Source organism: Archocentrus centrarchus, chromosome 17 (genome assembly GCF_007364275.1).
Source record: "Archocentrus centrarchus isolate MPI-CPG fArcCen1 chromosome 17, fArcCen1, whole genome shotgun sequence".
Classification (NCBI taxonomy): domain Eukaryota; kingdom Metazoa; phylum Chordata; class Actinopteri; order Cichliformes; family Cichlidae; genus Archocentrus; species Archocentrus centrarchus.
Window position 1 is genome coordinate 3,628,971 of NC_044362.1, and position 15,403 is coordinate 3,644,373.

The 15,403-nt window shown below is 40.1% G+C and overlaps 1 protein-coding gene across 1 annotated transcript in view; it reads right to left on the reverse strand.

Moving 5' to 3' along the window:
* astn1 (astrotactin 1) overlaps positions 1–15,403 on the reverse strand; it is a 449,367-nt gene that overhangs the window by 306,535 nt on the left and 127,429 nt on the right. The window contains exons 3-4 of the mRNA XM_030751231.1: positions 1,443–1,693; positions 945–1,087 (exon numbers count right to left, since the gene is read on the reverse strand). Of these exons, the coding sequence (XP_030607091.1) occupies positions 945–1,087; positions 1,443–1,693 (394 nt within the window). The remainder of the gene's footprint in view (positions 1–944; positions 1,088–1,442; positions 1,694–15,403) is intronic.

Below are 15,403 nucleotides of genomic sequence, written 5' to 3' on the forward strand. Positions count from 1 at the left end.
GTGACTCCGTCGTTAATTGAAATTCAGGAGCTGTACCTTCATCACAACTGCTCCACTCCATGCAATAAGTCTCATGGGAGTGACACTCAACTCTAAAGTCCACCAATTATGAAAAATGCATTCTCTGAAACCAATTCTTGGCAGGTACGCAACTCTATAATTATTTCAGTGGTGGGAAAACAAAATGCTGTTTAAAAGAATACCTGCAGTTGTAGTATTTCTATCTGATCTATATCCTCCCTGGGTCACACAGTTGATGTTCTTCTAGTAATTGTGAAATCCGGTGAAAAAAGATGCAGTATTTTTATTTATTTATTTTTTTTTACAAAGGCAAAACATTTCCAGCCTCCATGTTTGTGAAAACATTTTTTGTCCTCCATCATTCCCTCCACTTCTATTTAATTCTAACCTATTAGAGAAAATCAAACTTAAGTTTTTTCATTAAAAATCCAATCAGGTTTTCATTTGTCTCACTCTGCAATTATTGCAACTGCCCCTTCTGACATAATGTCTTATTACTTTGTTCTTATAAAAATGTATGGCTGAGGAGGTGGAAAAAAATTGTATTAATGAAATGAGTCGAGTGGCATCTGCCACATGAAGTAACTGACTTTAAAATGGAACACCATGTCTGCATGTATAAATGCATGATACCTTTACCTCTCATTAGGTGGGGCATGTAATAAAGTATCCTCGATAGCTAAATGATGAGAGTAGCTAATAGGCTGAAGACCAGAAATTTAAAAAGCAGCACACTCTAACATGCTGCTTAGTAAAGTAAAGAGCAATTCTGAGAAGGAAATTATCCAAGTTCATGTCTACAAGTGATCATTTTTATATAGTGTACATACAGTTATGAGGAATATTGTTCAGTGCAGCTTGTTTCGTGTTCATAAAGTCCCGTGTCTTTTCTGACCTGGCTGTTTGTGCATCCGTCAACTTACCAGGTGCAAGGTCCATATTATTCTTGTCATTACAGCCCTGGAGGGAGTCCAGGGTACGGGTGACTTGGCTGGCAAATTCCTCCCCACCATTCATACACTCCCGCTGCAGATGGTGACGCAGGTCGGTAATGTCATACTCATACCTGGGGATGGAGTTGAAATCAATTAGCAAAATCATTATCGGGACTTATCTAAATTAGAAGAAATGTCACAAGTGGCTTAATGTGCCTGATGGAGCAGTTGAGATTTCCACGTGTAACAGAATGCAGTGACATCACATGCCACTACTATGAAAACTAAGTGTGCTGCTTGCAGGTTGATCTGTGGAAGCAGCTGTGTAATTTCAAACAATATTAGGCTCTGCTTGTGTAGCGTGGAGTAAACAAGCCATTTTTACTCATCTCAATAACACAGTATGTTCACTGTAAGTTATGGCATGCGCTTATTTTTAAAGCTTTAGCTCTGGCCACCCCACATCAACCCAAACCCTGCTTGTACCCATCCAAAATCGGTGTCTCCCGGATACTGAGGGTACCGCTGGAGTTCGGACCCTGACCCCGGGAGTTTCTCAAGCTCTCCCGCGCCTGGCCTCCCATCAGCACTGATGGGATGTAGTGGATCTCATTAGCCGCCTCGGCGCTCGCGCTCTTCTGGGGCTGAGGGATGCGGCGGCGTTTACACCAGCGTCTGCGAGTGTAGAGGATCAGGACCAGGCAGAGGATAGACAGCAGAAGGGCAATCATCCCGCCCTGAGGGGAGGAGGGTGGCATTTGGAGGAGAGACAGAAGCGGGGAGAGAGAAAGCAGTTGGAGTCAAAGGCGAGAACACAGTCAGAGAATCTTGCCAAGTAGAATACGGATCAAAGTCAAAGTTGTGATGCCAACAGCAAAATTTGAAAAAGGTTGCAGCTACAATTTACTGTAGTGAAAAACGCCTACAGTGCTTTTAAATGACACTCGCTCTCATGCTACCATTTCACCTTGAAACAAAGTACAGGAATGCTTCTAATAAGCCCTTTAACTTCTTTTTTTTTAACTAATCATGACTTCAAAATTCAACTAAAGCAACCCCTTTAAGCAACTAAAGATCAGTGCCTAGTCTTAATGCCATTAAGTCCTCATTAGGACTTTTTAAAGGAATAGTTTGCCAATTTGAGAAATGCCATTCATACCTTTACACACTGTGTGGAAATAGTCAGCCTAGCTCTGTGTAAGAATCTAGCTCACTAATTAAAACGTTGCATCTCATTAGGTCCACACAGAAGTCAACGTCAAAAAATCATGAGCTGTGATTTTATGGGAAGCATTTGCCAAGGAGCACTGCCTTCAGGCTCTATGTGCATTTTCTGATACAGGTTACATTTCTTTGACCTGTATAAATTACATAGTCTGTCAAATGTGCATTGCTTATGCATGTTTTCATATGAGTTTCTGGTTTTTAAGAGGGGCTGCAGCTCTTTTGACTTTGGGAACCACTGCTGTATATAATCATCTTAGATCAGCAAGTGAAAAGAGCAACTACCAATACTGTTATTTACAGGCAAAGCTGTAAATAACAGTAAAGGGAAAGCAAAACCAGCAAGGAATCACTCTTTAGATAACACCCACTGACACTGTTATAAAGCCTGAGCTGACCTGATAGGAAGCACACATGAAGTAAAAAAACAAAAAAAACAGGAATTGGGTTCACACATTTGAATTTATTTTGGATTTTCTCTAATCCACACAGGCTCAAAATTACACATACAGACTATATCTATATCTGTATCTCTATATATATGTATGCATTCACTTAAACCTTTTAATAAGTGGTGCTGAAGGTTCTGCAATATTGTTTAACTTGACAAAGGCCAAGAAACAACTATATACATACATATATATCATCTTTTTAACTCATCAAATATCAGTATTGGTACTGGTCCTAACAGTCAGGCTCTAGGTTAATGTGCATCGATGCATGGCTCTGTACGGTGGCAGAGCATCAAAAATCAGTCGTACCTAATGCTGACACTCCAAAGTGATGAATCTTTTCACCGTGTCATATTTAGCCGGTTGCTAGCTTGATAAACATTAGCTCACTGCTCTGTAGCTAGCAGCGCTGGCCCTGCTAGTTAGGCAGTCATCATGTTTGTAAGTGCTGCCAGTTGATTCTGACTAGCCACTCATTTTTCTCTTCAGTGGATTCATAAATAAACCAGAAAATCAAGTTTATGTTGCCATTTTCATGTACTGTCGTGCCTGTTTACATCAGGACCCAAGAATCCTAAGAGCCACTTAAACATTTACTGCAAACAAAAATGTTGTAAAGAATATGACCAACATAATTTTAAGAAACCTTGTTATTTAGTTCATATTTTGGAGTTTTGAGGGTCCTCTGCCATCTGTCAGTGGTTGGTGAAGCACCTGCAGCAAACCTGCTTTTCAAAACACACGTTGTAGAGCGCGGCAGCAGATCATCGGATGGTGTTTGTTTTAGTCTCTGTCACATGCACTTGATGCTCCACACCTGTGAGCCAGACCTGCACCATTTCTCAGCTGGTCTGAAGAGGAGCAGGTAAGCTCAGCTGAGGGATCACATGAACCAATAAGGCGGCACCCTGCTGGGTGACTGCTGTTCTATCAGGTTGCCCCCTCTTTTTTTTTGTGCTCCATTCACCATCCGGTGAGTTACATCTGAGAACCTCATTTCATTTCCATCGTTTTTAGATGTACATCCATATCCTCCTTTTGCCATTTCCTCACAGCTTCACAAAGTACTTGTTGAAATCTGAATCATTTTTAATCTCTAGCAGTGAAACTCGAGCTGCAATAAAAGAATTATCATTCATTAGTTGCTGCTGCAGACGTTGAAGCTGCATACAGCAGTGTGATTAGCATGGGCCCATCTCCCATCACAACCCGGAGATGGGATGAAAATCAAAAACAAATGTGCCCTGCTCAGAGCCTGTGGAACCACAGAAGACAGAAGTCAATTGTGACATTCAACTCTTACATATAAACCAGGACGTACTGATCTCAGATGACTGGGTCAGGTCACATAACTGTTTTCATTTCCCTCGTTTTCCCTCTGATTTTAATGACTTATGAGGCAGTTGATGGTGTAAAGGGATGCAGTGGCATCTACACCCGCAGAGAAGGCACAAGATGGACAGATGAAGGGCGATGAGCCTGCCCCGAGGACAGGTTAGCAGAGTGAATGGAGACAGAATCAGACAGAAACCGGAGAGGGAGTGAGCCAATGAAAGGGTTTACAGTCAAAGGGAGAGCAGAGAAGGCGAGAGCCGAGAATCCTGCCAAGAAGCAGGATATGGATCAAAGTCAAGGCAAGTCAAAAGCACACAGCGTGTGGAAACACAGGAGAGTGAGAGAGTGGTTCGAAGCCTGAATATGAACCTGCATCTCTTCTATAGGTGAAGGCAAAGATTGTTTTTGGGGAGTTTTTGAGTGGCACTGTTTTGCTTTTTTAAGGTTATTGAAATGCTGATTTAATGAAAGACATGGGAAAGATGAGATAATATGCAGACTGTAATCTGGGTTTGAACATATAACATTACATGCACAGTGCCTGCAATTTGTCACCTCTTCGTGAGTAATCTGATGCCAGCGGCTGAGCTCAATCAAAAAATCAAAATCAGATAAATTGTGCAATTTGGAAAAGGTCAAAAAGAGTTATGAAAATGTCAGCTTGACAGTGCACAGAGAGACAGCAGCAATCCAGCAAAGGAGACTTAAACTCTTCAGTGAGGAACTGTTATAAGAAACCAGATCATGTCTCCCTCCAGCAAGGTGTTCACATGTGTTCTATGTTTATCGCTTCCCCTGATACAAAGAGATCCAAAAATTGATTCCTTTTCTTATTCATTCAAATAAATAAAGCAAACCAGTCTCCCTGTAAGCCATACTCACTCACTCACTACACTAAAAGAACAAGGCTTATTAAGTGAAACTGATTCAAAAACAATGACAGAAAAAAAAAATCAATTAGAAATAAACTGTGTCAGCTCAGTCAAACAAGTGGAGTTATGCGAAGATAAGCAAAAATGATTAAATGAAAAATGGATTTCAATGAGTAATTTACATAAAACATCCCTTTTCAAACATACTGGGGAGTCTGAGGCTGAATAAAAATGGGATTTCAGTTGCTATTATTAATTTAAATCAGCCAACGTTGTGGCCTATTTGCATAAGTTGTTTGTTTAATCTGCACAGTCAAGGACATTAACAAATGACACCATGATACGGCCTACCTCTGCAGTAAATCTGCATGTGCGGTGGACAGGAAGGAGATGCGAGTCATTCTGTTTCTAACGATTACATATTTAGCACATGAAGCAGTGACTGTACTCTGAATACAGCAGCCTTTTTTTTCCAGCCAGAACAGGTACAGGTTGTTTTTGTCCCTCAGACCTGGTCCCTCTCTGTAATGTACAACAGTTTGCATTTAGCATTGGTTTTCTCTCGCTTGCCTGGTAGCTGCCAATCTGCCGGGTACATCCCCAAGGCATGCAAGTCCACTGCCACCTGGGGCTCTCTTCACCCCTGTCTGCACTCGCAGACATCCTGCAGAGCAGGCAGACTGTCTGTTGCCCTTCGAAGACAAGCTTTACAGTCAAAAACACCCCCCCAGTCAGGGCCTAACACCCCAGTGTCCTCCACCACTGCAACATATTTTTTTAATGTTTGTGTGTTTCATTTTTACCTTAAGTAAAAGAAAATGTCCTGTAAAAAGATATTTTATACTGCATAATGTTTATTAATACATATTTGAGTTAAATAATCGAGGCTACAGTGCTGACCAAAACAACTGTAATTATTGTTTTTCCATAAACGAGCAGCCTTTTTTTTTATGCTCTTAAGTCTAACTTTTCTCGGACTTTGAACTAAATTGTCCCGATCTCTCTTCTTCTGTGCATTTATCAGTGTGCATGATTCAAAGCATGCCAAAGCAACAGCATATCTGTGCAGATGTATGTACTGATTAGGATGACTGAAAAATGTGTTTTACAGAGTCAGGAGGAAGCTGCTGGGACTGGAGCAGTGATCCAGTGTCAGCGGTCTGGGGTTAATCACGTAGGAGGTTTCAAATCACAGAAATGAATTCTAATTCAAAAAAGTTCAACAGGCAGCTGAAAAATGATGCTAATGCAGAAAAAACTAAAATCCTAGTCGCTGAGTCAGCCCCCATAGACGTCCGTGTTAAAATGCCCAACTTCAGAGATAAAACTCATAAAAATGTTTATAGTCCGCTCAATCAAAAACATTTTTGGTATTCAATATTCCTTTAAAACCCGCATGACTGCCCATCAGCTCTCAAATCGGCTTCAGTTTGTTCATCACGTTTTCATGTTTAAGTTACATATTATTTTCACAAATACTGTACAATACAGCTAAGGGATTTTCAAATTTGATAAATTAGCATAAACATCTATAAGCACTGAAGCACAAATGTATTTTTAAATACCACCATTGTTTCCTTCATCCCCGAGTAAACTTTAATACAATGTCGAACGTCAAGTACTTCTAATGGTCCTCAATCAAATCTACCTCAGTGACAAATGTAATTCAAACCCATCAACCGGCATTAGTGCCCATGCGTAGAGGAGGCTAATGCAGCCAGTGCTGGAAAAAAAACTGTTTAATGCCGGGCATTACTTGGAATCCAAGCAGAGGCTAAGTGAACTGTGTTCCCTTATACAGCCAATAAAACCAAACCACACATCAAAGCATGCCAGCGCTCCAGCCCCATAATCCACTTACTAACGGATGAGGATGATGTTATAATGGCACCAGTGCTCCTTATGACTTACACCCCTGTCATGTAAGTTCTGAATGGAGGGAAGAAGACATGGCCTTTCTCAGGCTGACAGAGCAGGCATAGTATTAGAGCTGAGCTATCAATCTGTCACTTAGTCTCTGAATGCGAGGCATTAAGAATCAGGAAGGCGGAAAGATCGGGACTATCTGACAGCTACAAGATAGCAAAAGGAAGCTTCTTGCATGGAATATAATAAACTTTATCTCCACTAAAGGGCCACTGATTGAATTTGATATCAGATTACAATATTAATGGCTGAAACTGATAGTTTTCTAACACTGAATCCGTTCATGCATTTGTTATTAAACCAGTTCCTGAATCTGCAGTTAATGCTGTCAAAATATAACATTCGACGCGCACAATGAAATGAAACTGAATGAAGAATGAAATGAAACTTAAATTGTGTGGATTTTTTAGCAATGGGCTTTATGATCCAGTGCTGATTTTGACATTGAACAAATGTGAAAGTCGCAACCCCATTTCACACGTGTCACACAAGGGCTTCTCCACTGGAAATTAATATTAATGACAGAACCGGCTTATATCATTTGATTCAATTTGGTGTATTTCATAAAAGCTAATACAGCATGAAGCCATGATAGTTTGACTCTGTGTGCTAATGGGGTATTAAAGTGAATTATGTTACAGTTGTAAGTTGTAGTTGTAATGGTAAAAGTTTTAAATGAAAGATGTTTTAGGCTGATGCTTTTTTTTTTTCCTCCCTTCAGTTCCACTGAATTTGAATCCATTACACGTGCTGTAGATTTTTATGTGATTATCAGGTAATTCATATGATTATGGTGGCATGTTAATGTCATTAGACAGATTTGTACAGATTTGCCTGGAGTATCATCTCAAAGCTCTCAAAGCCTGAATTACTGACTCTTTGTCAGTGTGTGCGTTTATGTACAGACAAGGAAAATCAAAACTGCAGATTTAATGTGTGATGTGACTGGTTATCAGCTATCTACTAGTATATTTTTCATTTATATAACAATGCAGGGTTCGAGCACTGGGCTGTGTTGAAGAACAAAGCTCACAGAACTGTAGAAACTCTGTTTTTCCCTTATTGACTGTATTTCCATTTATGTTTGCATGTTTCAATACATTGTTAATCAAATATTAACTTTCAAGACTGTTAGAGTTGTACTTATTTGATGGATTTCCATTTATTCTGCATGAGTATGCTAACCACTCACTGTTCATGCACTGAACCAGTTATTGGCCATTCTGCCATTAAGGTCCTATTAGGGCTAAGCTCCTGACATGCCCCTCTGACACAATGTGATTGAGCATCGTTTTTGTGAAGAATTAGCCAATTACAGAATACGCCTGTTGCCAGTGCTTTGCAGAAAAACTGCAGCTTTGTCCTTCTCTCACAACGACAGGCCAAACATACAACAGGAAATGAAAGGAAAGGCCAAAGGGGACAATTATTTTTCAGTACAGGAAATAAGGACGCATAACAATATTTAATAAAAACAAATCTAGCTTAATGTCAAACCTAGTGTTGCGAGGCTTACATGATACTGACATCCAGTCCTCCGTCCCATCGGGTTCTCAAACTCAGAGCTGGAGAATGAATCGAAACATGTGGCTCCCAGTTCTTCAGTCTGCAATACCTTATTTATATACTTTTATTATAAATCTGACCTAATGTGAATCCAACTGATGACAGCATGTTATGTTACCAACAAGTAATGTGTAACAGAAGCTTTTCAACAAGTTTTAAAATAAACCAGGCTGTGAGCATCTTACCTGATCAGTTTAGCCAAAAACCGCTGCAAATGGAAAATGGTTTAATTAAGAATTGGTCTAATTATATGGAATATGAATTTCTGTAATTCATTCTAACTAAACTTTATGCATAACTACAATTTGAGGCCTCATAACTCATACAATATAAATATATTACATATATTTTCCAAAACCAACTAAAGAAAAATTAAAATAAAATTCAAAATATTGAGCATTTGTTTTATACCTATTCTTCCTAAGCTTTTTAATTTTTAATATGGTAGATCTTTACATATATTCATATGCTAACTATTTATATTTAGCAGGTTCCTGCTCACCTGTGTGTATATCATTTCCAAAATGTCATCTGCACAAATCCAGAACTCATTTTTACACTTGCTCATGTGTGACTAATTCATTTGGTGGCACTGAATGAGAGCTAGCAGTTCACCGTGTTTCTACAAATACTCAGAAAATTAGAAGTGTACGGTACAATGCAGGGAAAATAATAGTGTAGGTGTTCGGCATAAATCCTTATAATATTTGGTTAATATTACTGTGGGGAACTGTCATGATTAAAATCTTAAAGTCTAATCTTAAGTGTGATTATCTGCTGTGACTGGATGACTTTCTGTTCCTCTGGATATCATTGCTCTTTGTTTTTTAACCATATATATATATATATATATATATATTTATTTATTTTTATTTTTTTTTTTAAATGCTGGGGAAAAATAACATGTTGCTCATATTTTACTTGAAGCGTTTCCTATACAGCCCTTGGACATTGCTAATTATGTCATTTAAAATGTAACAGCAAAATAAAATGTGAGCAAGGTCAATGCTTTTAATCCCTAAATTGAGTCTGTACATTTACAACTATGCCAATGATAAATGTGTAGCGAGGTCTGGCACAGAATCTGTTTAGATTACTTTAGGGGTCACTGCATGTCTCATTTAACCTGATTAACATTTATGGATTAAATCACAGCAGCAGGAAAAAAAAAATCTCTTTGTTCCTGTTGGCTTGAGTGGCCGTGAAGCAAATATTACAGATACAGCAGCGGCTTGGAAAAGGAAAAAGAAAAGTGAAAAGTAACTTTGTTTTTTCCTGTCTTTTCTTTCGGTCAGCCCGGTCTGTATAGGAAATTAAATTGAGGCTAAAAGTCCATGGCTCATTTTCTGTCACTGTAATGTCCTCTACATTTGCAGAGGGACAATAGAGCGGTGAAGCAGCATGTAATGTTCCAGCTCCTATGCAAGTCTGATTTATTAAAAGCATGCTGTCTGCTTTATAAGGCACTGGCCCTGGCTGAAATCCCAACAGAAATGATTTGATGCTGAAGCCATATCTAGTCTGACTGATTTCTCTTACGTGCTTGCTGAGAGGCAGCTTGATGGCACATGAGTGGAAAGAAAGAATACACATTAGAAAAATTAAACTGAGTATAAGCAGAGTTCATGGTCTGATAGTTTGGTAGTATCTAATTTATGCTACGTTACTGGAAGTGGCCGGGAAAGAGCTGTAAGAACAGTTTGCTAATAGTCAGCTAACATGAAAGCTCCTCACTGCTTACATTAACAGTTACATTTTTAATGTTTAGTCATGATAATTGGTCACTTGGGGATTTGAAACCACCTTAAAAGAGCATGTTAGCAGCAAGCATATTTACACGTGACGAAGCAACATCAACATCCATTTGGATTTTTGAGCCAGAGGAAGCAAGTTTTGCATAGGGGTGACGGGACCTGCAGGATAATTGCTGTAAATTAGACCTCTTCATTACTGCAGGCCGATCTGTGCAGTTACTTGAATTGCTTGTGTGTTTTGCACCTTTAAAGCTGTACCAGACTGCTGAGGAAGCAACAAATCCCAGCTTTGTTGGTATGATTTTTCTACATATTTCTATATTCTAACTATAGAAGTGCAGGAACAAAATGCATAGATTCGAGCGGTTGCTGGAGGTTGCCTGGTAAAAACTGGTTGCCTTCAGCAACCACTCACCAATCGGTTGCACACTTTCCTAGAATCACAGTAACTACTACACTCAGCATCAGAAATATACAAATCTCCATGTACTGCCTTCATCGTGTCATCTACATCTGTGTGTCTTTTTAAACCTCTGTGGCCGACCTGCTAATGGGCATTAGAAATTATTATCAAATAATTAATTTCATGGAAAAAAAAAAACATTTTACTTTTTTGATTGGTGGATACTTAAGGACTTTGTAGGTAGGGAGTCACAAATGTTTTTCTGTCTCTTGTTTACCGTGCTGGCAAATTTCAACAAACTGTAAACACTTGTATCGTTATAAAAACGATGAAACCACTTAAACGAGCTTAAAGGGCTCGCCAGCGACTCCATGGTTATTATAGCCATCGAACCATTAAAAAACAACAAAAAGAGGAAAATAGTCACTATGAAAAGTAGTAAAAATATCAACTCTTGAACTTGTTAATGTTTCTATCACCAGTTAATGAAATTTAACATAACTTGTAATGACTTTAATGATTTTTTTTTTAACCCAAGTTATAAATTATTCACACAAACATATTAACTACTGTAGTTCAGGTCTAAAAGGCCTGCGTTTTTTCTTTTTATTAAAACAATGATTTCCACTTTGCTGTTTTGCCTTTGTTGTAAAACCAACCCACGGCGCTTGTTGTCTGCATCAGAGATTCAGCGGCACTACAAACAGGCCAAGCATTTGGGCTGCGTGCCTTCCTGTCAGCCCATAGGGAACCTATGGATTGGTTTGTCTCGCTCTGCAGGCTTTTCAAAAACACACCACGCTGTGATGCACAGAGAGCAGCTCTGGAGGCTGGGATCCAGCCGGGGCTACTGCTTTACAAGTGGTCAGGACCACATTGATTTAAGGTTTATACGATCAATGCTATCAACATGGGTTTTAGGAGGGTCACCACATGAATGTCAATATCCCAGGAGCTGAGCTGTGTCACAATGGCCATCACTTCCCATAAAGCGTTGTTGTGCTTGTGTGTCTTCCCTTAATATAAGCTATTAAATCTTTTCAAAAACGCTAACCAATTATTGTAAAGTGAAATGAACAGTGGTACAACATAAAGTGATTTCACCACACTCGTGAGAAAAATGAGAGATCCCACACTGAAAACGCTTTATGACTTTGCAATAATATAAATAGAGGTTTACCAATTACCATGTTGGCATGTCAAGAGATTCAGGTGGAACCCTGCCAATTTAGTGCGCTACAATTACACTCGAATAAATAAAACATGAGAATTTCACTGAGAGTAGTTTGGGGAGTTTTGGACTTAGTTTAAATAAATTTGTCTGTTTCCCAGAGAAAAAAAAAAAACACATCAATAGCAGGAAATGTTAATATCATGGAAGTATTTTCTCTTCGGCATAATGATTACTTTTCCTTGGCAAAGTAAGAAAGCATTTACAAAACATTTACACAAGATGTAAATGTGGTGATTTGAGGAGGTTGGTGGTGGTGGTGGAGGGAGGGTTGTGGGGGAGTAGATGTGAATGTGGATGTCTCCTCTAGATCCCCAGCCACAGATAAAACTATAAAACGCACCTGTAGCCCCTTGTTCCACCTCTCTTGGCTTTCTCTCTGTCACTCTGGTTGAGGATGATGGCAGTGGTGGTTGCAGTCTGATCCTGAGCCCTGTACTAAGAAGCAGGATTTGGCCTTATCCAGGTAACTACAGAGTTAATCCTGGGTTTTCTGCACTACAAAGGTGGATCACTTCTTACCAGGGTACACTGCCATGGTTAACCTATGCTGCGAGCCTAACCTGCTGCGGGCCCTGTGCTGCGAAGCAGATTCAATTATCTGGATTCACTTACCCTGAAGGCCTTTACACTGGCAATCAGGAAGCTGGTTATCAAGTCTCTAAGTGTTTCTTGGGTCATACGACTCTACTGCCACAGAAAATGATCCCCATGAGTGCCGCCTGCTCCGGAGACATTGTCAAATGGTGATTTAAAATCTATAAAGAACATAAAAATATACCAGTAAAATGCAACAGTGTTGTAAAAGGACAAGAGATGAATGCTGCAGCAAATCATTAATCTGGTGATTGACAGATTAATTCTAGTTATTTATTTTATCGCTGAGCACGCGCTCAGTGCTGCTGTTTATTTCTAAGATGATGGCTGCACATTGAAACTCTGAAACTTTGACCCAAATACATCTTAAGTTAGTGTCCCACAGCCTGATAAAGGAGACATGGGGATCCCTTCAGTTTGTCAGCAGATCACACTGAAATGAATGTGACTGACTGAACAGGTCGTCTTGGTGTGTGCGCTGTTCCCAGCACTGTAAACGAGACTCAGCAGCACATTAGAATCAGATTATACATTCTCTAAATCACCGGATTAACACACGATCGTTCCTGTGACAATGTGACGCAGTTTGTGCTCCATTCACTGGTTTTCGTAAGGTATGGTTTAACAGCTTGCACATGTAAATGTATTCCCCCAGCAGAGAATCTATAGCACACTGAAAATACGCTGTCGATAAAAGCCTCAGCTTCCAGCTGATTTTAAACTGAAATGCTGAATATAACCTGCTCCTGACAGTTTTAGTTTGATTCTCTCAGCTGCAGGCTCGGTGCTGTTTAAGGGTTTGAGAATAAAGATTCAATATAAGAACAGAATTCAAACACAGGCTCAGTCTGCTTACAAAGTTGATATGAGGTCAGCAAGTACAGCGTAGGCGTCCTGTTTTAGGATCATAAATTTATGTTTATAGAGCAATAAAACTGTTGTAAAATTGCTCGCTGCCAACAGAAAAAAAAAAAAAAAATCAAGTTGTATCTTAATCTTATTACTGATGCTCATCAGGGAAACACAAAGACTTCAGACATGACTGAAAAACTTCCAGGGATCTTCCAGGAATGGTGACGCTATTTTCTGGAAATCTGGCAGTGATTTCATACTTGTTGATCTCTAATCTGGAACTACAGCATCAGTTACCATGGTGATTTACCCAGATAAGAAGTGAGCCACCTTCATCGTACAGAGACCACCGGGTTGAAGCAGAAATCCTGCTTCAGAGGACAGGACTGCGGTGCGCCCCGCAGTGACCCTGTGTTTTCCTGCCCAGTCTTTGGCCTTTTATTGCATTTTAGCTTTAGAGGGTTATATTTCAATCCATTTACCACAATTATTGAGGCCACTATTTTGTTTGCAGTAAGGCACATGGCGAGTAGTTGGTAGCACCCCTGGGTACTCCTCAGTGTAGACTGCCTTCCCAAGTGGTGTGTTTTGTTACGTTGCACTGCTGTTTTTAACTATTATAGTAGAATAAACCTGTTTTTCAGCTGCTTTCTCCTTCCTAGCAGCTTCAACCCTGCTCTTAAATGTTAAACAAATGACAAGAATTATTCTATCACGCCTCTCTCTCCGGCATGGGTCTGTGTGCCTTTATTATGCATTGGCAATTAAGTTTTGTTAAAGCAATATTTCCTGGGGTGGAATTCCTCGGGTGGCATTATTGGTCTCTCTCTTACTTCCACATAGTTACCCTCACCATTGTAGCACCAGCAGTCTTATTTCCTTGAGGGTTAATCACACATGCAGAATGTGTTTAGGGCGCTGATCGAGTGGTTTTATTGTATCTGTTGGATCTGTTTTACTTTCCACCCTGCTCTTTTAAGAACTTCCCATCACAGAAATCCCTGACTAAAAATGTCTAATAGTCGATGCATCACACACACACACCCCTACAACCTGTCTGTCCACAATCAGATCTAAAATCCTCATCAGTCGGGTTATGATGTGTTTGACTGTGATGGCCACAGCACATAATTCACATCATGTTCATACTCAAGCCATTTATTGTTGCGCTACAGACAGGGGCACCTTTACCCTGGAGAACAATCCAGTTGGAATTGAAAGGTAGGATAAAGATGATCACTGTGACCCTGCACTCTAAACGGGACAAAGGGCAAAATCCTCACACTGCATGGGTCGAGGGTTTCTTCAGTTTGATGCGCAGTTTTATCAAATGTTGGCTCATGTCATCTTCAACATTTTTTCTCCTCCAGTACAGCCGGACTTTCATGTTTGTTCATCTGCTTTTTCAAGTGGAGCTGGATTTTGTTGAAAAAAAAAAGTATTTATTAGTGAAGTCATCTCTCATACTGTAGTTCTGAAATATAAAAATTTAAAGTGTTGAAGCCCATCCATTTTCTTCAGGTTCAGCCCTGAGCCCACCTGCCTAATATTGTGTTGGTCCTGTTTTGTTGCTGAAACAGCCCAGACCCCTCGAGGTGTGGACTCCACTAGCCCCCTGAAGGTGAGCTGTGGTATCTGTACCAAGAAACAGTTGGAAACAGGTCCTTTAAGTCCTGTAAGATGTGAGATGGGCTTGCATGGATCAGACTTGTGTGCCCAGCAAATCCCACAGATGCTCCGTTGGCCTGAGATCCAATGAGCTCTAACTCGTTGTTGCATTCCTCAAACCATTCCTAAACCATTTCTGCTTTGTGGCAGGGAACATTATCCTGCTGAAAGAGGCCACAGCCATCAGGGAATACCGTTTCCATGAAAGGGTGCACAAGCTCTGCAACAATGCTTAGGTAGGTGGTTAGTGTCAAAGTAACATCCACATTGCCCAAAGCATTACACTGCCTCTGCCAGCCTGCATTCTTGACATAGTTCATCCTGGTGCCAGGTGTTCCCCAGGTAAGTGACACACATGCATCAAACCATCCACGTGATGTAAAAGAAAGGGAGATTCATCAGACCGGGCCACCTTCTTCCACTGCTCTGTGGTCCAGTTCTGATGCTCACGTGTCCATTGTTGGAAATGGGTCAGCGTGGGCACAGTGACTGGTCTGTGTCCATGCAGCCCCATACGCAACAAATTGTGTATTCTGACATCTTTCTAGCAGAACCAGCAGTAACTTT